The sequence below is a fragment of the Ochotona princeps genome, chromosome 13 (genome assembly GCF_030435755.1).
Source record: "Ochotona princeps isolate mOchPri1 chromosome 13, mOchPri1.hap1, whole genome shotgun sequence".
NCBI classification, from domain to species: Eukaryota; Metazoa; Chordata; class Mammalia; order Lagomorpha; family Ochotonidae; genus Ochotona; species Ochotona princeps.
This window is the reverse complement of record NC_080844.1, coordinates 64,366,998-64,391,945: the sequence shown is the minus strand read 5'-3', so window position 1 is coordinate 64,391,945 and position 24,948 is coordinate 64,366,998. Positions and strand designations below refer to the sequence as shown.

General features: G+C 44.7%; 1 protein-coding gene across 4 annotated transcripts in view; it reads right to left on the bottom strand.

Annotated features, from left to right (window-relative positions):
• ZRANB1 (zinc finger RANBP2-type containing 1) overlaps positions 1–24,948 on the bottom strand; it is a 59,417-nt gene that overhangs the window by 26,175 nt on the left and 8,294 nt on the right. For 3 of the 4 annotated variants that reach the window (XM_058671425.1, XM_058671426.1, XM_058671427.1), the window contains exon 1: positions 15,208–16,057. In XM_058671425.1, coding sequence (XP_058527408.1) covers positions 15,208–16,021 — 814 coding nt within the window. In that variant the 5' untranslated portion in view covers positions 16,022–16,057. Of the gene's footprint in view, positions 1–15,207; positions 16,059–24,948 lie in introns of those variants that run through there. The other variant, XM_058671428.1, reaches the window with a different exon arrangement.

Below are 24,948 nucleotides of genomic sequence, written 5' to 3'. Positions count from 1 at the left end.
ATTTCTATTTGAAATTAGATTCTTGCAGAGAGGACAGACACAGGGAGAAGTCCTCCACCCACTGGCTCACTCCCCATATGGTGGCAGTGAGCAGAGCGGAGCTGACGCAAAGTTTGGAGCCAGGAGCTTCTTCCCAGCATCCAACATGTGTCCATCCTCCACTGCTTTCCCAAGCCATAACAGAAAGCTGGATCCGAAGTGGAGCATCAACGACACAAATCGGCATCATGTGGCTTCCCAGCAGCACAGGGCAGAGGACGTGTGCTCCACCACCATTCTGCCCCTTCCACACAGGCTGAAACGTCTCAGAATAAAGGACTGATGAGGAACAAATGACTGTCCCCTCCCAGCAGGACTGGAGGTGAAGATGAAACTGCTACACTGCAGCCACTCTGCTGCTTGTTTTTTGATTTAAAACAAAACAAAACATGTGCATGATTTACTTGAATAAAGCACTGAAAGCTGAAGTTATAGTTTAGACTGAACAATTCTCTACAGGGTCTAAACACATCCATCAATACTTACTATTTAAAAGACACATCTGTAATCAGAAAGCTTAGAACCAGACAGGAAATGGTCAGCATGAACTCACACATACCTTACTAGGTAGGACACAAAGATTGATTACTCCTCACTAGGGTATTGAAGATTTCTCTGCACACCCCTCCTAAAACTGTTCTGCACCTCAATTGTTGACATATGCCTTGTTAGAGTTATAACCCAGTTTAGACTATCCTAAAATCTGCCAAGTTCAGCAAAATTATGCTTCAACACTATAAACTGCTAAATACTAAAATGAAAATAGACATGAGACAGCTGAATAGTACCCTATAGCCATTTTAAGGTGTATAGCAACCGGTTCTGTGTATAAACTAAAATTGAAATGTCAATGAAGTAGTCACAGGATGTGGTTAAGAACTTGCATTTTTTTTGACATATTGGTTACTCAATACCATGTAAATTAATTCCATAATGTTGTAAATTGTCGTTGATGTTATGCTGTGGATTCAAATTGATCAGGATGATATTCTGCCAGCTGAAAATAAGCCAATACAAGCAAACCAAAGAATGAATACTACAGAAACACCATCATTCCCTCCCCCAAAAAAATCAAGTCCAAATAATGTGGGTAACCATGGGATGCTGTGAAATTTACAGATCATGTCAGAACACAGTCCTGAATCTCCTTTAAGAATCTTTATTATGCTAACTTTAAAACAGCAGGATTGAAAACATAATGTTCATAGGAATCAAGCTTTTAGAAGTTCAAATAACAGTACTCCTCTCAATCACAACCAACAAAAACAACAACAGACACCTTTCCCATCACTGCCTATATAAAGATTTAACAGCTGCCTGGTAACTCCCACAATTCTTTCATGATCTAGTCAATTTCACTGACGCCCTCTAGAAACTGGCAAGGTGGGGCCAACGTTGTGGCACAGCACATGCAGCTGCCACCTAGACAGCTAACACCCCATATGGACGTCAGTTCAGGTCCCTGCTGCTCCACTTCTGACCCAGCTCCTGCGAACGCACCTCAATGCGGTAGTGGAGGAAGGCCCACTTGTGTGGACCCCTGGACCCACGTGGGAAATTCAGAGGAAACTCCAGCTCTGGCCTGCCCCAGCCCCAGCTGCTGCAGCTCTTTGGATGAGGGATCTGTCCTGTGTCTCCCCTTGTTTTCTTTGCAAATAAATAAATAAAACCTACCTTGTAAATAAAATCTTTTTCTTGTTGTTGGGGGGATGCTTAAGTTTTTTGTTTTTAATTGGAAAGGAAGATATACAGAAGAAGAAACACAGAAAAAGATCTTCCATCCGCTGGTTCACTCCCCAAGTGGTCATGATGGCCAGAGCTAAGCCAACCTGAAGCCAGGAGCCAGGACTGTCCTCCAGGTCCCCCATGTGGGTGCAGGCTCCCAAGGCTTTGGGGCTATCCTCCACTGCTTTCCCAGGCCACTAACAAGGAACTGGAAGGGAAGTACAGCAACCAGGATTATGAACTGACACCCACATGGGATCCCAGCGATGCAAGGCCAAGATTTAGTCACTAGACTGCCATGTCGGACCCACAAATAAATCAAATCTTTAGAAAGGGGGGTGGGAGTAATGATCAGGAAATATTTTGTACATTAAGATTTACATTTACTTATTTATTTGAAAAGCAGAATGACACAAACAGGGACACAGGGAGGGAGGGAGAAAAGAGAAGGATCTTCTATCCAGTGGTCCACTCCCTAAATGGCTGCAAAAGGACTGAGGCAGGCTGAAGCCAGAAGCCTGGAGCCGACTCAGGATTCACGAAGGGTGGCACTCAAGGCTTTGAGCTACCATTCGCTGCCTCCCAGACACATCAGTAAGAAGCTGGATTGGAAGCCAGGCAGCTAGAATACAAATGTGCCACAATACCAAACCCAGGTAAAAATGTGTCAAATTAAGATGCCATTTGTCTAGTTTTTTTTTTGGGGGGGGGGGTTGTTTGTGTTAACTTCCTACAGATATGGCAATTGATACAATTCCAACCATGAAGTCAGAAGTTCTTCATGGGCCCTGCTGGACCAAAGGTGACAGCAGGCCTGAGCTCCCGCGGAGCCTGAGTGCATCACTGACACTCCTGCTTCTCCACTACCCCGAGACACTGGCGCCCGGGCTGTCCTCCACTCAGCAGGACCCACCACACCCCTGGCTGGATAACACCAGAGAGCCTTAATTTAGCACACAGGCAGAGCCGCCTTTACACACCACATAGTACACTCCAGATTCTGCAATTCAAATGTGCACATGGGGTGGGGTAGACATCATTTTGCCTCATACACTATAGTCAAGTCAATCACTCTAACTCACTCTCCCTCCCTCTCTCTCACAAACACATGCTCCCCTCTCCTCCCTTTCCCTCCCCTCGAAGGTGTACTCCTATATGGACTACAGGACAATAAAAACAGCAAAGTCAGACACTCTAACTTACTAGTGTTTTTTTTTTTTTAAAGATATCTAACACTGTGTGACGTTTGTCACCAGTAAAACACCTCTGAAAAAAATCACTAATTTGAGGGCCAGTGCTGTGGCAATACACAGTAGGCCACTTCCTGCAAGACCAGCATACCTTAAGAGGGCTAGTAGTGTTCTCACTGCTCCATTCTGGATCCAACTCTCTGCTAATGTGCCTGGAAAAAGCAGTGAAGATGTCCAACTGCTTGAACCCCTGCCCCCACAAGGAAGACCCAGACGTAGCTCCTGGCCCCGGCCTGGACCAGTACTGGCCATTGCAGCCACTTAGGGAACAGATGTAGTGAATAGCTAACAATTACCACGGTGTCCAACTGTCCAGCCCAGGAGTTTCCTTGTCAACTACCTTGTTTTGTTTGGTTTTTTGAATCTTGCATTTGCTGTTTTGCTCCGCAAATGCTAACAACTACCACACTGAGCCAGGCTCAGCCTTTAGAGCTCGAGTCAGGTCTGTGTATGGGCCCAGGATGCAGTACTTGAGCCCTGAGCACCGCTGCCGGGTACTGAGCAGCAGGACTCTGTAGGAGGCGCGCCCGGGGCTGTACTCTCCCCTCTGTATCATCTGTCCACCCACCCTTTTCTATGATGATTCAATAATGGTCCTGGTGAAAAAACTAAATCACCTTGTAATCACCCCAGTTCATAGGATGGCCATCTTTCAAAAAGGAGCTTATTGTGATGACTTCTTTAGTTGAAGTTAAAATTTTGTCTGGATTATCATACAACACACCCCTTTAATCTGATCAGATACGTACAAAGATCAAAATAAGAAAAAAAATCAGATTGTATACGGAATAGTTTCATTTTTCAGGAGGAAAAACAACACTGAGGCAATCTTCATGATTTACTTCCTTGACAACACAATTCTTAACAGCGACACCAAAATGAATTCTGCAAGAATATCCTAGGACTCAAATCCTAACCTTAAACACCCAGGAACTCATAGGGGTGCCAGTTTGTATCCTAATTGCTCCACTTCCCACCCAGCTCCCTGCTTGTGGCCTGGGAAAGCAGTCAAGGACAGCCCAAAGCCTTGGGACCCTGCACCCATGTGGATGACTTGGAAGAAGCTCCTGGCTCCTAGATCCAGTTTGGCTCAGCTCCAGCCCTTGTTGGCCACTGGGAGAGTGAAGCAGCGAATGGAAGAGCTTTTTCTCCATCTCTCCTCCTCTCTGTAATTCTGACTTTTCAGTAAAGCAATAAATGAATCTTAAACCACACACACACACACACAAAAAACAGGGCCCGGCGCAATAGCATAGTGGTTAAAGTCCTCATCTTACATGCACCAGAATCCCATATGAGCATTAGTTCTAATCACAGAAGCTCTGCCTCCCCTCCAGCTCCCTGCTTGTGGCCTGGAAAAGCAGTGAAGGATGGCCCAAAGCCTTAGGACTCTGAACCCGCATGGGAGACCCAAACAGGCTCCAGGCTCCTGGCTTCAGATCAGCTCAGCTCTGGCCACTGCGGCCACTTGGGGAATCAATCAATGGATGAAAGATCTTCCTCTCTGTCTCTCCTCTCTGTATATCCGCCTTTCCAATAAAAATAAATAAATATTTAAAAAACAAAGCAATCAAAAAGAATATTCTAAATATGTATTAAACACATACAACGCTACTTTTAAAAGTTCATGGGAAGGGCCCGGCGGCGTGGCCGAACAGCTAAAGTCCTCACCTTGAAAGCCCCGGGATCCCATATGGGTGCCGGTTCTAATACCGGCAGCTCCACTTCCCATCCAGCTCCCTGCTTGTGGCCTGGGAAGGCAGTCGAGAATGGCCCAATGCATTGGGACCCTGCACCCGCGTGAGAGACCCGGAAAGAGGTTTCTGGTTCCTGGCATCGGATCAGCGCGTACCGGCCCGTTGCAGCTCACTTAGGAGTGAATCATCGGACGGAAGATCTTCCTCTCTGTCTCTCCTCCTCTCTGTATATCTGACTTTGAAAAAAAAAAAAGTTCATGGGAAAACATTACTAAAATGTGCTTTGTTGCAAGAAGTTTCTGAAATCAATACACAGTATTTTCACAATATACATTTTCCACGAACTTTTGAGGCTCCTTCACAGGCAAAGATTTCAAAATTTTTTGCACCACGATAATAATTCTATTTTCCACAAACCTTTTTAAGCACTCCTTATTCTGCTCATTTTTGTTCAAATGAAGACAGTGTGTTAGTGAAACCAAATGGATAAATACTACTGCATGTTGAATACCAATCATGTTCTGCAATGACACCTAGCACCCTACACTGGGTAACTCACTGACAAAATACACAGGCTCTCACAAGAAGGGCAAAAGAGCATCAATACGAAAAATGCCGGAAACAATGATCCTTGGTGCAATTAAGTTTTGAGAAAAAGGAAACTATTAGAACAAATATTTTTGCAGATAACAGAATTCCAATGTATTTCCCATGTTTTAAAATAATCCAATTCTCAAGCAGCCAGAGCACACTGCAAGTCACCCTCCAGGATCAGATGACGGCAGGCATTACTGACAAGCACTCTCTACAGTCAGAGGGACCTGTGCCACTACTGTGGGACAAATGAACATTTCAATACGAAAATTCCAATTTTGGGGCTGACTACAATGCCAGCATCCCACACGGGCTCTAGTTCATGTCCAGGCTCAAGTCCCAGCCGCTCCACTTTCAATCCAGATCAATTCTAATGTGTGTGGGAAAGCAGTGAAGGATGACCCAACACTCGGGTCCAAATACCCACAAGACAGACCAGGATGAAGCTCGTGGCTTCTGCATGGTCCAGCTCAGGCTGCTGCAGCCATTTGGGGAGTGAACCAGTGGACGGAAGATTTCTGTCTCTCCTTCTCTCCGTAACTCTACCTGTCAAATAAATAATTAAAAAAAATAAATCTTGAAAAAAAAAATCAAGGGCCAGCACAATGGCTCAACTGGCTAATCCTCCACCTTGCAGCATTGGCATCCCACATAGGTACCAGTTAGTGTCTTGGCTCCAGCTCCCTGCTTGTGGCCTGGGAAAGCAGTGAGGATAGACCAAATCCTTGGGACTCTGCTCCAACATGGGAGACCCAAAAGGGGCTCCTGGCTTTCATTTAGGGAATGAGTCAGTGGATGGAAGAGCTTTCTGTCTCTCCCTTCTCTTCATAAATCTGCCTTTCCAATAACAATTTTTTGAATATTTGGTTTTTAAACATTTTTATTGCATTTCATTTTTTTAAATTAATTACATTGCATTATGTGATACATTTTTTATGCACTGGGATTCCCCCCGCCCCTCCCCACACCCTCCCCCCATGGCAGATTGCTCCACCTTGTTGCATTTCCATAGTTCAAATTCAGCTGAGATTTTTTCATTGGAGGTATTTACCAAACATAAAGTCCAGCATCTCATTGTCCTGGTAAGTTCAATGGTTTCTTGGTGAGACCATCTCTGGTCTGAAGGTAGAGCCGGCAGAGTATCATCCCAATCAATTAAAAGCCCCAACATAATATTTCCAACCATTTACAACATTGTGGCATTAATTGACATGGTATTGATTAACCAATATGTTAATAGGAAAATGCAGGTTCTCAAGAAGTCTGTGACTTCTTCATAGACATTTCAATTTTGGTTTATATTCAACCGTATTCTATACACCTTAAAATGGCTTAGATTGCTATTCAGCTGTCTCATGCCTATTTTAATTTTAGTCTTTAGCAGTTTATAGCATTGAAGCACGTTTTCGCTGAACCTGGCTGTTTTTCAGGTGGTCTAACGCTATAATTCTAACAGGATATATGTCAACAGTTTAGGTGAGCATGTTTAGGAGGGGTGTGCAGAGAAATCTTCCATACCCCAGTGAGGAGTAACTAATCTTTGTGTCCCACCCAGTGAGTTATAAGTGCATCCCCGCTGACCGTATCCTGTTTCTAAACTTTCCTTGTTGTTCTCTATCTATTCTAGTTTTGTTTGTTTGTTTGTTTGTTTGTTATGAGGGGTTTCTGGAGCGCTCCTGATGGTTATTACGAGAGGGGGTGGGGACCCAAAATTGGAAGCAGACAAGGACCAGAGAAAATTTTTTGAATATTTGTTTGTTGGATCTGTTTTTATTGGAAAAGAGAGGAAACACAAAGAGAAAGATCTTCCATCCTCTGGTTCATTCCCAAAGTGGCTGCAATGGCCAATCCAAAGCCAGGAGCTTATTCTGGTTCTCCCACGTGGGTGCAGGGTCCCAAGGCTCTGGGCCGTCCTTGACTGCTTTCCCAGGCCACAAGCAGGGAGCTGGATAGGAAGTGTAGCAGCCAGGACACAAACCAGTAACCACATGGGATCCTGGCAGTTGCAAGGCAAAGATTTAGCCACAGAGTCATCGCCCTAGGCCCCAAAAAATATCAATCAATAAAGTCCAGTGTCTACTTGGTCTACCTGTTATGCACACTTGATTCCTTTTGCCCACATCTTCAAAAGCTCTGTCTCAGCTCTTTCCCAACCTCATTAGCAGAAGCACTATATGAGCGAAACTGAAAAAAATGCAGGCAGTATTTACAAAGTTACGTAAAATACCAACTATGAAACAGTATGTCCAATGACAACTGAGTAAAACAGTTTCAGGTAAAACCTATTTGACAGAACCCTAGAAAGAACACACAAAATGATTTCTTTTTTTAAAGATTCATTTTTTATTTTATTACAAAGTCAGATATACAGAGAGGAGGAGAGACAGAGAGGAAGATCTTCCATCCGATGACTCAGCCCTCAAGCGAGCCACAACAGCCGGTGCTGCACCGATCCGAAGATGGGAACCTGGAACCTCCCCCGGGGTCTCCCATGCGGGTGCAGGGTCCCAAAGCTTTGGGCCGTCCTCGACTGCCTTCCCAGGCCACAAGCAGGGAGCTGGATGGGAAATGGAGCCGCCGGGACCAGAACCGGCGCCCACATGGGATCCCGGCATTCAAGGTGAGGACTTCAGCCGCTAGGCCACGCCACCGGGCCCCCACAAAATGATTTTTTAAATCAAGTATTGTCATCAACAAAAACAGGAAGATGGAGAAATGTACAGAAAATCGACTTGCGATTTTTCATTTCCTCAGTCTGCCTAATGACAGAGAAGCTGAGCCTCTCTCCTCTTTCCAGGAAGGCCCCGCCTGACCACTGCCTCAGTCTCCCCACGCTGAGCCAGGGAGAAACAGAGGCGGCTCTGCTGGGTTGAGCCCCAAGAAGTCTGTAAAGAGCTAGGAAGAAAGGAAAGAATACAGACATTCGGAAGACAAGCAGGATATAACGCCTGTTCATCCAAATCTCAGTTCCAAAAAGATTCACCAGACAAATATTTAAGTTCTCAGTACCAGGATACAGCTGTAAACAAATAAAATTTCTGTCCCTCCACCTGCAAATTAAACTCAGGATGGGAAAAGAGATGCGTAACTAACTATATTCAAAAGTGACAAGTATTACAAATTAAATCTAGGAGCAGAGAGTACATGACAAGATGAAATTCTGGATACAACAGCCAAGGAGGGTCTCACTGAGAAGGCAACATCTGATAAATAACTGGTGGAGGTAACTTAGTAAACTCTGCGATCCAGAGCGGTGCAGGCAGAAGACCGATTAAGCACAAAGCCTGAGGCTCATCTGCAGACAAGAAAGGCGCCCAGCGCAGCCAGGGCGGGAGCAAACCGACAGCAGAGAGAGAGCTAACCGTGCACCTCCAGGCCAGGGGAGGTCTCCAGGAGTCTTCAGTGGCTTGACTTTCACTCTCAATCACTACAGGGTTCAGAGATCTATTTATTTTTATTTGAAAGGCGCATTTGCAGAGAAAGGAGGAGAGCCAGATCTTCCATCTGCTCATTCACTCCCAAAATGGAGCTGAGGTGGACTGAAACCAAGAACCTGGAGCTTCTCCTGGGTCTCCCAAACAGGTACAGGGACCCAACGCCTTGGGACATTTTCCACTGCTTTTCCAGGCACATTAACAGGGAGCTGGACATAAAGTGGAGCAGTTGGTACTCAAACCAGTGCCCACAAGGAATATCAGCATCTCAGGCAGAGGTTTAACCTACTACCCACAGTGCCAGGCACAAAGAAGGGGGGGGCAGGATAGGGAAGGGAAAGGACATTACGGACATTACCATGGTTTGACCAGGGTGGTGAAAAGAATCAGATTCTGATTTTTGGATTATCAGTAATAGGATATAACAGAAAAAAAGAAAAGGATAACTAAGGCTTCTGGTGCAAATAATGGGACGAAGAGTTAGCCACTGACTAAGAGAAAATGTAAGATTTGAATAGATTTGAGAGAGATATCATACAGTTGCAGCCTAAGCTTAAAATGAATCTGATCTCTCATACACAGAGTAATGCTGAGCAGACAGCTTGGTTATGCGAGTCCAGAGCTCAGGAATACAAGCCACAGCACAGATTTAATGTGGGATTCTCATTAGATCTTTTCATGAAATCTACTTGGACCATAAACTCAAGTACAATTTCACAAGGCAACAGACTCAAGACAGTATGAGAGCAACCATGTACCACACAATGCCACCCTCCTCCCCGGGCACACCTGCCCACCCAGTGGCAAGGCAGTCTACAAACAGGGGAGTACTGGGGCAGCCTCCTGAGAAGCCCTGGCACCACAGGCACACAGTCCCAGATGCCACTCTCCCTGATATCAGATTTTGCCACTGCTTTCGCCAATGTCCTCACACCACATAAACAGTCTTACTCAGGCAACAGAACTGCTTGGGACACCCATAGCCCATACTGGAATGCTAGTTCAATCCCCAACTACTCTAGTTCGATCCAACTTCCTGTTAATGGGTGTGCAAAGACAACAAAAGATGGCCCAGTTGCTCAGGTCTCTGCCACCCACAAGAGAACTGGATGAAGTTCCTGGCTCCTGGCATTGGCATCGTCCTGCCATGGTTATCATGCCGTTTCTAGAATGAATCAGCAGACAGATCTCCCACTCACTCGTTCTCTGAGTCACCCAGTCACTCTGCCTTTCAATAAATCTCTACAAATAAAAAATTAAAAAGGGAGGGGTGCTGGCACTATGACGTAGTGGGTAAAGCAGGCACCTACAGCATCCCAATATGGATGCTGGTTTGAGTCTCAGTGGCTCCAGTGCTGATCCAGTTCCCTGCTAACGGTCCTGGGAAAGCAGGAGATGGCCCAAGTACCTGGGCCCCTGCACTCCCAGGGGAAGCCGATGAAATTTCCGGCTCCAGGCTTTGGCCTGGCCCAACCCTGGCCACTGTGCCCACTCAGGAAGCAAAGCAGAGGACAGAAGCTCTACTAATCTCTCCCTACCTCCACCACTATGTTACTCTGCCTTTCCAATAAATATTTAAGATGAAAGAAGCTTGATGAATACTGTTGCTCCCTCAAAAGTGAGCTATTCTTGTTATTGTATGAGGTACACACTGGCCTGAGGTTGACATGACAAAGTCTCACATATTATATATCATACACATTTTCTAACAGACTTATTTTAAAGACAAAGTAACAAAGGTAGAGGGGAGAAAAAAAGATGTTTCACCTACTGGTTCACTTCCCCAAATAACCACAATGGCCAGAGCCGGGCTAGTCCAAAGCCAGGAGTTTCATTTGGGTCTCCCATGTGGTTACAGGGGCACAAGTTCTTGGACTATCTTCCACTGCTTTCCAAAGTGCATTAGCAGGGAATCAGATCAGAAGCGGAGCAGCCAGGACTCCAAGCAACACCAAAGGCAGTGGCTTTACCCACTACCTCACAGAGACAGTTCCTTCACATGTATTTTATGATTAGTGTACATACTGTGAAGATAATTCAACGGATAATAACCACAGCCATAGGATGTATAGCTAATGAAATCTGAGAAACAGAAAGGAGACAGAAAAGGAGAAAATTAACTTTTCAGTACATGTTGATGTTGGAGTCACATTGTTGTGTTTATTAACCCAACACAATGTAAACACTTTAAATGTGGAATTTTTTTTTTTTCATTTAAAAGACAGATTTTTTATACAGAGAGGAGGAGAGACAAGTCTCCTAACCGCTGGCTCATTCTCAAAACGGTGGCAATGACCAGAGCTGAGCCATCCTCTGCTGATTTCTCATGCTACAAGCAGGTGCTGGATCGAAAGTGAAGTACCAAGGACACGAACCAGTGCCCATATAGGATATCTTGCTGCCACAGGATAGGGGGTTAACAAGTTTTAAGTTTTATATATACATATGATTTATCTACTTGAATGGCAGCACTACAAAGAAAGACAGTGAGAGTGCCATCTCCCATCCTCTGGCTCATTCCCAGATGGAATCAAGGGACAGAGCTGCACCAGGCTATAGCCCGGAGAAAGGAACTTCATCCGGGTCTCCCATTGTCGGGGCAGGGAGAAGCCCAAAGACTTGGCTCATCCTCTACTGCTTTTTCCAGACACATTAGCTGGGTGCAACCAGGACTGGAACTGGCACCCGATGTCAGCCCTGCAAGCAGCATCTTAACCTGATGCACGAAACTATAAGCCCCAACCTTTTAACATGTTTTACTGCTGCTCGCAAATCAGGATAAATAAAGACGGGTCCATGACTTTTATTTTAAACTAATTAACCATATATTTATTTGAAAAACAGAGTGATGGGAAGCTGCAGAAAGAAATCTTTCATCCACCGGTTTACTTCTCAAACGAGTACAACAGAGGCCAGAGTTGTGAGATGGTGAGTCAAGCCTCTGTCTACATCAACAATCCAAACTGCCTTCAGTTCAAGCCCTGGCTGCTCTGCTTCTGGTCCACTTCCCTGCTAGCGTTCCTGGGAAAGCAGCAGAGAAAGGCCCAACTGCTTGAGGCTCTGCACCCACACGGGAGACCCAGAAGAACCTCCTGGCTCCTGATTTTGGCTTGGTCCAGTCCTAGTAATCAAGGCCATTTGGGGAATGAACCAGAGGATGGAAGATTTTTTTCCTCTCTGAAATGCTTCAAAGTAAAGAAAAGATGGACACCGGTTCATGTCCTACCTCTGTGCTTCTGATCTAGCTCCCTGCTAATGGCTTTGAAAAGCAGGCGGGGACGGCTGAAGTCCTTTGGTCCTTACACCTACATGGGAGACCTATAGGAGGCTCCTGGCTCCTAATTAGCTCACCTCTGGCAACTGTGTTCATTTGCAGCTCGAACCAACAGAAATGTGCCTTTCAAATAAATAAATCTTAAAAAGGATACAACAGCCAGAGCCAGCCTAATCAAACTGGAGTCTAGCTTGGTTCATTCCCATGTGGGTGGCAGGGGTCCAAGCACCTGGGCCATCTTCTACTGCTTTCCCAGGCACACTAGAAAGGAGCTGGATCAGAAGCAGTGGGACCAAACCATTGCTCTTAGAATGCTAGTGTGGCAGCTTAGCTTGCTGTGCCACAGGGCAGGACCACAATCGTCTAACAATTCAGAATAACAGAGTGCAGCAAATAGTCAAAAATATTGCTGATGGGAAACAGTCCACATTAGCAGGAACTATCATACAACCAACTCTAGGCCTAAGAATCCGGGACATTTGGGATGGAAAGAGTAATGACAAAAAAACTTTTGTCAATGACCCAAGACCAAATCCGTTATCAGTCCCCTTGGAACAGGTTCATGTCCACAGAGGCCCAAGATGTCTATTCAAAGGCACACCAACAACGACGACAAAGGTAAGAGGTAGCATTTCACTGCGGTGGGAGACCAACACCCCATATTCGAGCACTGATTTCTCACTACCCTCGTATGATCCAGCTCCCTAATATACCAGGGAAAGTAGCAAACGACTGACTGAGTTGCTGGCCCCACTCTTGTGTCGTATTTGTGTTTTGTTGTGTTGTGTTTTGGAGAGAGGGTGGGAGGGGTTGAGAGAGAGAGGGGACTGGTTTCCAAGATGCTGATTTGGGCAGATCCAGCAGGGGGTGCTGCACACAGAAAAGGGTGCTGCAGTCTCCTTTGGGAGTAAACTTAACTACTGGATGGAAGATCCCTGGGTATGCGCTACTCTGTCTTTTAAGTAAATAAATAAATAAACCTTTTAAAAAAAGAAGAAGAAGACGGCCCAGCACAGCAGTCTACTGACTAAAGTCCTTGCCTTGCATGCGCTGAGATTCCATATGGGCACCAGTTCATATCCCGACTGCTCCACCCACTTTCCAGCTCCCTGCTTGTGGCCTGGGAAAGCAGCAGAGGACAGACCAAAGCCTTGGGACCCTACGTCGCACGGGAGACCTGGAAGAAGCACGTGGCTTTAGATGGCTTAGCTCCAGTTGCGGCAACCACTTGGGGAGTGAACCAGTGGATAGAAGATCTTGATCTCCGCGTCGTCTTCTCTCTGTAAACCTTTCTAATAAAAATAAACTAATCTTTTTTTTAAAGACTCATAAAGACAAACACTGATTTATTTTAACTTGTATGCCTTAAGGACAGAAAATGTTTCAAGCAATTCTTGTCCTACGATGCAGTAAGTTGGCACAATGGGCACTGGACCCCTAAGGCATACAATGACCTCCAGAGGAGATGCAGCTCACTTCCACCTGCAGATTTCCATGTACTCAGAGGCAGTCCTGTGGTAAAGTTATATAGAACACACAATTCTCTGCAAAAATTATTTGCTACAAAAGCATACATAATTAAAAGACAATCACATGAGACACAGAAAGCCTATTAATATGAAACCTTCAGAATAGGTGAAGACAGGGAGGAACCTGGCTGCTGGGAACGAGGGATGGCAACAGGTCCACGGGCACAGGACTATGTTGGGGATGATGCATGCAACTAGTCAGAGAGCGTGGCTGCACAACACTGGGCATGCACTAAATGGTCAGCTTTAGGCTGTATGAATTTGATCTCAATTTCAAAACACCAATAAAAAAATCCCTTTATATTTCCTGGGTTATTTAAGATTTATTTATTTATATTGGAAAGGCAGATTTACGGAGAGCCAAGATGAACTGGGCACTTGCAAGGTGAGCATTTAGCCACGGAGCCACTGCACCTGGGCCCTTATTTCCTGTTTAAAAATAGAGAATCACACCACCTGTGACTCCCACATTTAGACTGGGTGGAAATCAATGGAACATAAGAGGACCTCCCAGACAGGAGACTTTTTCAGCTCAGTGGCTAAAATCCTTGCTTTCCACATGGCACCAGCATCCCATATGGGTGAGGTTCCTGCCCCAAATGCTCCACTTCCCAGAAGCTTCTTCGGGTCTCCCATGCGGATGCAGGGTCCCAAGGCTCTGGACCATCCTTGACTGCTTTCCCAGGCCACAAGCAGGGAGCTGGATGGGAAGTGGAGCTGTCAGGATTAGAACCGGCGCCCATATGGGATCCTGGAGCTTTTAGAGGACTTTAGCCTCTAGGCCACGCCGCAGGGCCCTTAATTCTACACTTATAACTTGCAGGATATAGAACAAACTCAAGAGTACATCCCGGGGGATAATAAATGAGTAATGAGAAAAAACGCAAGCGAAGGCTTCAGTGCTGTCCACACAAACTTTACTCCTTTATCAAATTGAACGTCAAAGTAAGCATTCCATCCAAATAAATTAAGTCATAAAATCCAAACATCTAATCTGCCCAAAAAAAACCCACTAACGATTCAAGTCACACATGTTTACCTCCCAAGGTCAGCACTGAGGGAGCAGGGCTTTCTCAACAGCTCTGGTGACTCAGACCAACATGCAACACTTCCTTAGGGAAACACCAACAACGCACACACACCACAGCTTGAGTTACGGAGTCAGCTGGTTATGTGCACTCAGCTCCACAAAGTTCACAAATATTTATTACATGGCATTCATATTAGATTAACACCCATATTTTTCAAGGTCACCATTATGTTTGTTCAACTTGGTGGAGTCCCCATTTTTGTGATATTTTTAACATATGACTAAAGCTTCTGCCATCCCAAGATGCTCCCACTGTTTACAGACACTCCATCAGCAGCTGGGCTACTCAGCTACCTCTCGTTACAATAACTAGAGTCCACTAGTGATATGTAAAACTACACATTAATTTGAAAGGCTTTCCTCCTAGCGATGGAAAGAGATGTTACAATTCAATGTGGACAGTTCAACACAAATGACCACAAGAGCACAACTCCAAGGTTGTGAGGTATGACACCTGACAGCACAGCTACCAGCTGAACCAACTCCACAGCACTGACTCTACCTCCATCCCTGTTCACATCACTTGTAATACCTTTCCCAGGCTCATTCAAAAAACACAGCCAATAAAAACTTACCCACACAGGCATTGAGGAAGAGCCAATCAGTCTTTTTCATCCTGTTTTTAATCTGCTTTAGTTTCTTGAAGTCCACTTCAAGCTCCTCCTGGCTGCCGACAGCACCAGCCAACTCAATCCTCTGAAAATCCATCTTCACATCCGAGTCCCGTTTCGCAGCAGGAGGTGATCTTCTCTGGCTGTTGCCACTACTGCAGCTTCCCCTCCACCGTGCCCTGTCCTGCTCATTGATTATGGAAGAAGCCTCTTCAGTCTCTGCCAGCTCTATGGCTTCAATGTTATTGGGTCTGGGGTGATCACAAACGACACACTTTTTAGCCTTCGCCCAGTTTTCATATGTGCAAATAGAACAAGTCCAATGCTGGGTCCTTGTGTTCAATTTATTTCTATCATTGTATTCCTCACAAGGATCAACAGAAAAAGCAACTGGTCTGGAGCCGGACCCTGAGGACTGAGGGGATTCTGTGGGACTCCTGGTCCTGCGCTGCGACAAGCACTGCGTGCACCTGATCGCTCTCGGCCAGTTCAAGTACGTGCACATGTGGCATGACCACTTATTCGCGTTCTCCATGCTGTATGAAGACTTCACCCTTGGTCTTGCACTGGAGTCTGGACAGATCAAAGGACTACTTCCTCCTTCGGTGCTGGAAGGATCCCAGTCTCTACCGACATCACTTGAACCACTTTTAAAGGGATCTTCTGTAATAATTGTTCCACTAGGTCTTTGGGCACGACACATGGTACACTTGATTGCAGATGGCCAGTTTTCATACGTACAATATTCACAAGCCCACTTGATTCCACGTTCTGACATTGTGCACTTCTTCAAGTGAATTATGTCAGGCAGGAGGCTACAAATAAGCAGAACATGATTATTTAGGATGTGGTTATTAAACAATAACTACGTAATTCTACTCTAAAACATGCAAAAAATAAATATACCCTTCAACTTCGAAGTTTTACAAAGGTTTCAGAGATAGGACCTAATTTTCTATTTCAGTTTCCACAAATACACTATAGGTGAATACCTAAAGAAAACCCTTACCCCAAGATTTAATCAAATTGCATTTTGAAATGCTAAGGGCGGTGGTGGGGAGCAGAGGATAAAGTCAGATCTGTACTAAGAGGAAAGGAAAATAAACTGAGGAAGCCACAAATTTTAATTTCAGTTAAGTCATTGCTAACAGTTAAGAGTCTCAAAGGCACAACAGGAAACCAAATGCCACCATAAACCTACAAGCAATGTTAAATTATAAGCAACACGGATTATGCTATCTAGGTACAGCATATACTTGCTTTATAATGTCTGAATTTTGGTGTTTTTTTAAGATTTTTTTTTTTTATTGGAAAGGCAGATGTACAGAGAGGAAGATCTTCCATCTGACGATTCACTCCCCAAGTGACGGCAACGGCCAGTGTGCGCCGCTGATCCAAAGCCAGGAGCCAGGAATTCCCTCCAGGTCTCCCACATGGGTGCAGGGTCCCAAGGCCTTGGGCCGTCCTCGACTGCTTTCCTAGGCCACAGGCAGGGAGCTGGATGGGAGTGGAGCCTCCAAGATTAGAACCATCACCCACATGGGATCCTGGAGCATTCAAGGCGAGGACTTTAGCCACTACACCACACCGCCGGGCCCCCAGATACTTTCTTAATATCCTGATTCCTGAATCCTCAAAATCTAGTTTAGATGGGAGCTTGGAGAATCAAATCAGCAATACAACATCTCAGAAATAACTACTATATAATCATTTCAATATCATTCTGAAGGTCCATATTCAAAACATAAAATATTTTGAATATTCAAAAATCAATTCTTATTCAAAATCTACTCACTGCTTAAACTTCCTAGGAGTCTGTCTGGGCTTACTAACACTGCATTATCATGAGGATTTTATTATTTAATGACAACTGGTTCACAAAATGACTTACACAAAATAATCTAGTGATTCCTTAAAAAGTATTAATTTATTTTTTATTGGAAAGCCAGATATACAGAGAGAAGAGACAGAAAGATCTCCCATCCACCAGTTCACTGCCAAATCCACAACAGTTGGAGCACAGCTGACCCGAAACCAGGAGCCAGGAGCCTCCACCAGGTCACCCACGCTGGTGCAGGGTCCCGAGGACTTGGGTCATCCTCCACCGCCTTCCCAGGCCACAAGCAAGGAGCTGGACAGGAAGTGGAGCAGCCAGGACACAAACCATAACCCATATGTGGTGATAGCACTTGTAGGTGGAGGATTAGCCCATCAATTCCTGGTGCCAGCCCCCTAGTGACATATGTAACCTCTGTTTTCTTAAATCCCTTTGCCACTCAGTATCACCCCTCCATTATTTTTAATCAAAAAAGAGAAAGAAATCATACAGAGTAACAGAAGTTTTTTACTCACTTTCCTGAACGAGGAAAGCTACATTTTCACTTTGTATCATGTTCTTATCTGCTAATCTGCATTTATGCTATGAACAATGTCAAAAACAAAACTCTGTTATACCAAGGGCTCCTATTAAGTAACTATGTTACAGCCCCTTCACCTTGCACATGGTTGGAAGGAAGCACAGCTGAACTCAGACCAAGGACAAGTCCCCACGCTGGCCAGATCTGACTCCTATGGAGACACAGCCAAGGGACCAAGTTCTCCTGCAAAGGAGACCCAACTTGAACTTCACCGGACGATTGCTACTACTGGATCCTAAATCATTTTTAAAAGACTTTAATCAATTTATTTCAGTCTTACTAGTTTTAATGATAGAATGCTATGTTTAGAATTTTAATACAGCAATAAAACTGGTGAATCAAACGGGCTGGTGAGCCAAAGGATTTTCTATGCACTCTCCAGCACGCGTATGATGCATGCCTGCTGCTATACTTTTAGCACTACTCAGTGAATTCCTCCCTGCAAGCATCGCAATCTGTTACTGGAAGGAGAAAGCCAACGCAACTGCTTTTATGCGGCTCTGAAATCTACTTCAGTAAACTATCTCTTCACCCTGATTGTTCAAATGATCTTACTTAGATTTTTAGATTTTATGCAAACTAAGATCTCACACATAGCATCACAATAAAAAAAAAAGATAAAGTTCGTTAAAGGGCACAGAACATAATTATAAAGGCATCCAAAGAGTAAACAATAGAAATTGAATACAATTTTCATTTTCATTTGGAATTGTCATTCCTCTCAAAAATGAAATGCAAAAATGCTACTTTCTCATGCTATTGAAAATTAAAATGACCAATAAAAACATTTAACAAGAATAATTGCTATAACAAAGATAACCCAAGCTACTCTAAATAATTTTAATATTTTATTTAAAATATTCATATTCAAAAATCCAGGCTTGCTTTAGTAATTTCTACTTTGACGTTCTTGTAGGCACAACCTAATAGCCTATTTACATTATCTTTATCTTGATGGAACTAATTTAACAGCATGATATATTTAAATGTTCAAGGCTAACAATAAAAACTAAACAAACAACTGCCTCTTTAACAAAGCACCACCATTTCTGCCTGGTAGAATAATGGACAAACAGCTGGCTACTGCTCAGCCTGTCTCTTCTGAAAGTCCAGATATAACCAAGCTCATGAGTTTGGAAATAAGTTATATAACAATGTACTGAATCCACTTTGTAGGAACTGAAGATAGAGTTTTTTTTAATAACTGAAAGCTAAAATTCACTTGAGAGGATTCTTTGAGACAGCCATTTATACCTACGATAGTAAGTAAAATGAAAGGAAAAGGGTAACATCACCTCAATTTTGTGATTCTGCATTACTAAGACATTCACTAAGTGCATTTCTTCTAGATTTCAAAACATTCCAAAATGTGTGTAAAATGAAATCCATTAAATTAAATGTATGTAAAATCCAAAGCAATCAGTTCTAAAAACACTGTACCTTAAACTGCTATTAGAGCCCAGAACGGTAGCCAAGCGGCTAAAGTCCTCGCCTTGCACATGCTGGGATCCCATGGACATCGGTTCCTGTCCTGACAACCCCGCTTGCCATCCAACTCCTTGCTTGTGGCCTGGGAAACCAGTCGAGGAGAGTCCACAGCCTTGGGACCCTGCACCCGCGTGGGAGACCCAAAGAAACTCCTGGCTCCTGGCTCCTGGCTTTGGATCAGCTCAGCTCCAGCCATTACAGCCACTTGAAGAGTGAATTAGTGGATGGAAGATTTTCCTCTCTGTTACTCCTCCTCTCTGTGTATCTGACTCTCCAATAAAAACAAATCTTAAAAAACTGCTATTAAATATCATTGTAACATATACACACAAGTTAATTTATATGCGTAATTCTGTATATAACACAGATTTCCAAATTCGTTTAAGATTTGTTTACTTCATTTACTTATTTGAAAGCCAGATTTACACAGAGAAGAAGAGACAAAGATCTTCCATCAACTATTTCACTCCACAAGTGGCTACACTGGCCAGAGATGAGCCAATTCAAAGCCAGGAGCTTCTTCTGGATCTCCAGTGTGGGTGTAGGTCCCAAAGCTTTGGGCCAACCTCAACTGCAGGGAGCTGGATGGGAAGAGGAGTTGCCGGGATTAGAACCAGTGCCCATATGGGATCCTGGCACACGCCAAGGCAAGGATTTAACTACTAAGCCATCGCATCAGGCCCAGATTTCCAGATTCTATATAGGAATCATACTTCAATTACATGGTCTAATAAAATCTGCACAATCCAGAACTTTCTAAGGAGAACTTACCACCAGTGCTACTCCTAAATACCCTTTGCTTCAAACTCAATCCTGAGAGTTTCCATTCTGTGAACCAGGAGTCCATTTGCGCATCAGGCTCTACCACAAATGAGTGAAGTCTCCAAACACAGCCGCCATTTTCTAGGACTAAATTCCTAACTGCTTTCATTATACACTCCCAGAGACTAAAAACAATATATTCTTGGGGAGGGATGGGCTAGAATATCATACCGTCACATTTAAAGATTAAGCCATATTTATAAACATTACTAAGCACTGTATACGAAATTTATCTACGCTGAGGTCAAAATCACAGCCACACTGCAGACTCTGGATGTCAAGAGAAGCTCTGAGAGACGATCGGAGAACCAAAGCAGCACAAAATGAAAGCTGCTGCATCAAGTGCAAACTCCTTCACAGAGGTACAAGCAATCATGGTTACTTCCACACAAGGAACACTGTGTCAATGGCTTCAAATGGCAAGTCATTCAGAGAAAGAGCTGATCACACTCATCTTTTACAGGACGGTTTTCCTTTAGCTTTTTAAGGTAACCCTGAATTTATTAAGATAAATCAGTGAAAACAAGGCTCAGAGCATCTTCAAGGAACACAGGTGAGAGCTAAAACCAAGAGCAACAATCCAAATTCACTGACATTTCAAGTTTTTAAAATTAGTTAAGGTAATTCTGAAATGTAAAACTTAAAATTTTCAAAGTACTACTAAACTCTTAAGCCAAAACTCTAATACAGTCACTTCCATGTTCCTCAGGAGTTATTTTTCTGTATCACTGTCTTCCTCACCACAGCTAACCCAAGAAAACAAGCCGTCCGTGCTAGGATCCTCAAGACCTCTGCTGGAGTGAAGGCACTGCTCACACCCGGGCGCCTCACTTCAGGCCTCCTCCGTGACACCCCTAGCCTTCCTCTCACTGCAGACTCCTCCCCTCCCCTGACAGCTGCAGTTCCCAACAAGGACACCTCTCCCAGCCAGGACACTCGGAACTACACTGAATCCCACCTGGACTCCAGGGGGCTGCCTGCTGACACCCATCCTCTCTCGGTTCAGGTCAGAGCTACAACAGCCTCCTCACGCACCTTGCTCTAAAGGCACCCAGCTGACTGTTAGCAGCACAACCCTCCTTCTGAAGCTCACTACAACCTCAGTTTCTCCAAACAGACCCACTCCCACACCCCCAGTTCAAACACGGTCACCATAGCCTACGGTGAACACACCAAGGCACTGTCTTAGACACATGCACTTGCTTCTAGCAAACCCTGTCTGTTCTACAAGGTTCAGTTCAAGGCTCATCTTCAAGTCTCAGGAAGTGATCCAACCATCCTCTGAAACCATCGTTTTACTCGCAACTTGGTATTTATTTCTTTTTGTAGACAATTTCTGAACAGTAATTCATATTTATTTTTATTACAAAGTCAGATATACAGAGAAGAGGAGAGACAGAGAGGAAGATCTTCCGTCCGATGATTCACTCCCCAAGTGACCACAACGGCTGGTGCTGCGCTGATCCGAAGCCAGGATCCAGGAACTTCTTCCAGGTCTCCCATGCAGGTGCAGGGTCCCAAGGCTTTGGGCCGTCCTCGACTGCTTTCCCAGGCCACAAGCAGGGAGCTGGATGGGAGTGGAGCTGCTGGGATGAGAACCATCGCCCATATGGGATCCTGGCGCATTCAAGGCGAGGACCTTAACCATTTCGCTGTCATGCCGGGCCCCTCTACCCAATTTTCAATGAAGTAATCCGACATTCAAAAATTTTGTCTCAAGGATTCCAGTGGCACAGAATGTGGACCAACACCACTTAAAAGCATAGTCAGTGACTTAAAAAGAAAGGAGTGGAGCTTTTGAGAAATTTAAGAGAATGAGAATTTACTGCAGCAGCAAGACTTGAGTAAAAGATGTCCACAAGATGCCGAGCTGTAAGCACTGGGAGCCACAGCTGGCGACAGAGCCCCAGGACCTGCACTTCCAGGAGCACTGTGGAGTGCAACCTAAGACGACACAACCATGGCATGCAAGACTGAACCAAAGGACACCAAACTTTCCCATGACATGAGAAGATGCCCACAGGATGACTAAGGCTGAAGTTCCTGCCAAGAGAGTTCAGACTTCAAATCAAATTGATTTGAAGAAAGCAAGTGCACCTTCCATCTATCAGAGCTTTTGGACAGATACAGTCTTCATCAAACTGACATCTTCCCATTTCTCCAGATTACAAACCACACAAAACTTACTACATTTCCCCACAATTCATAAGACTATAACTGCATACGAAGCTACACGGACATGGAAAACGTTATTCAGAAAGTCATGACTTCTGTCTCCCTATCTGTTCCCACCAAAAACACACTATATGCAAATTAATCAAACCGATAAAACTATATAGCATCTAGCCTTTCCTAGTTTTCCATCAGCAATTAAAAACTCAAACTAGGCCCAGCACAGTAGCCTACTGGCCAAAGTCCTCGCCTTGCATGTACCAGCCAGATCTTACATGTACACTAGTTCGTATCCCAGGGGCCCCACCTCTCATCAAGCTCCCCGCTTATGCCCTGAGAAAGCAGTAGAAAAAAGCCTTGGGACCCTGAGCCCCTGTGGGAGACCCAGAAGAAGCTCCTGGTTCATGGCCTTGGATAGGCTCAGCTCAGACTGTTGTGGCTACTTGGGGGATGAATCAGCAGACGGAAGATCTTTCTGTCTCTCCTCTCTGCGTATCTCACTTTCTAATAATAAATCTTTACAAAAAATTCAAATGACACATAAAACACAATAATCATTAAGTTATTTGGTGAATGGCTGGTTCCATATCCCTAATTACACACATTGTTTTCCCCTGGCCCACAAGAGGCTCTCCTAGTTTTCCTTCACTCCACCAGCTCCTCCTGCCATCCACCCAGGAAACCTGGATGGAGTGATGGAGTCTTGGCTCCTGGCTTTAGCCTATCCCAGCTCTGGCTGTTCCAAGGCATTTAGGGAGTAAAAGGGCAGTTAGGAAGTCTTTGTTATTCTGCCTTCTAAATAAATATTTAAAAGTGGGCTGAAGCACAAGCATCCAACGCTCAGTCCTCCCCTAACCATTAACTGTTACACAGAGAGCTCACCCATCTGCTGCTTCAGCCCTCAGATAACCTACAACAGCAGGGACTGGGCAGGGACTGGGCAGGGACTGGGCAGGGCAGGGCCAAGACCCAGAGCCAGAAGGGGTTGCGGGGAGCCCATGCACTCTCCCTGTGGGTGCTGCTGCTTCCCAGGATGCACACAAGCAGAAGATGGAGTCACAGGCATCAGAGCAGCAAACCTAATGCCCACCCCATCACCAAAAGATCGACGACTCCAGGGCTCGCTCCAGAGGCACATGCACTAAGACTGGAACGCAACAGAGAAGAGCACGACCCCGACAGGAGGATGACATGCAAATTCATGAAGCAAAATGCATGGCTCCAGGCTGGATCTTTTTCCTGATTCAAGCAGTTGTGATTTCAGCTGCCTGACATTTCAACCGAATGTTTAAGAAAACAGCTCAAACTTAGGCTATCCTAGACTGAATTCCTAATCAATACGTTCTATTTCCTTTTACATGACCGATTTACAGACTTACTATTTGAAAAGCAAAGTTAGCAAGAGAGAAACACAAAGATCTTCCATTCCCTAGTCCACTCCTCCCACACAGCGACACAACCGGGGCTGGGCCAGGCCTAAGTCAGGATCCCAGAACTCCATCTGGGTCTCCCACACGGGTGGCAGAGGCTCCACCCTTGGGTCATCACCCTTATTTTCCCAGGGACGTTATAAGGAAACTGGACTGGAAGCGGCGCATCTGCTACCATGTCACACGCGGTGGTGTAACCTACTGCATCACACTGCAGCCTAGAATGTCCTACGCCTGTGCTCTGTCTCACCTACAAACTCCAGGATCAGACCAGCAGCCACAGAACTTCTCAATAGACACTTGTTCCTTTCCCCATTACTCTGAAAGTCTATGATTCTAAAATAGACTTAAACACACACCAAAAATGAGCAACATGAGTTACTACAACAGCCCACAAGCTGGCAAGCCATTCAAGACCTGTGATATAAGGACACAACTACAAAGGTTTGCAATCATTAAACATCCCCTGAACGTATTAAAACTACGTACAAGCAATCAGCCACTAATCAGCAGATGTCCAAGCTGACCTGGCCTACCCACACAGAGGTCACCTGTTATGAATGGCATCTGTACGGAGTAAGCAAACATCACTGCACGTGTCCTTCCCAGGAATTTGGGAACAAGCTGGACAAAGTAAATTTAAGTAAACGACCTGGTACCATGACTTTGGTCTTACAGGCAGTATCACAATTAACTGAAGTAATTACCCCTATAAATATTATATCTAGCTTCATTTCACCCAACCCTAGTGTCTAGAATGTAACAAAATTTGTGGTTTACAAGGTCAGACGCCGAAGTCCTCACCTTGAATGTGCTGAGATGCCATATGGAAGACAGTTGGTATCTCCCCTGTCCCACTTCCCATTCCCGCTCGTGGCTTGCAAACGCAGGAGCAGACAGCCCAAACTCTTGGGATTCTGCACCCACATGGGAGACCTGAGGGCTCCTGGCTTCGGACCAGCTCAGCTCCGGCCTTCACGGCCACTTGGAAAATGAACCAGCAGACGGAAGATCCTTCTGTCTCTCCTCTCTGTAAATTTGACTTTCCAATAAAAAATAAATTTAAAAAAAAAAAACTTATAGTTTACAACCTAATCTGCTGAGACTGAACTAATAAGGAAAAAATTAAATCCACAACTAAAATAGGTCTTTTTCCTTTTAAACTAACAGATTAGCAAGCCAACAGAGTAAAAAAAGATCCTGATGACACAAAGTTACTTACCTTGTGTCAAATTTAGTAGGATTTTTGTTCATCTCACATCATTTTGGGAGTAATGTTACTTCTTCACATGGTAAACTTTTCTACCTAAACACTTCAGTTCCTGGACAGTAACAAAGACAGGAAGAGAGCCCCAGGTCTGAGCTCTGGTAAAACC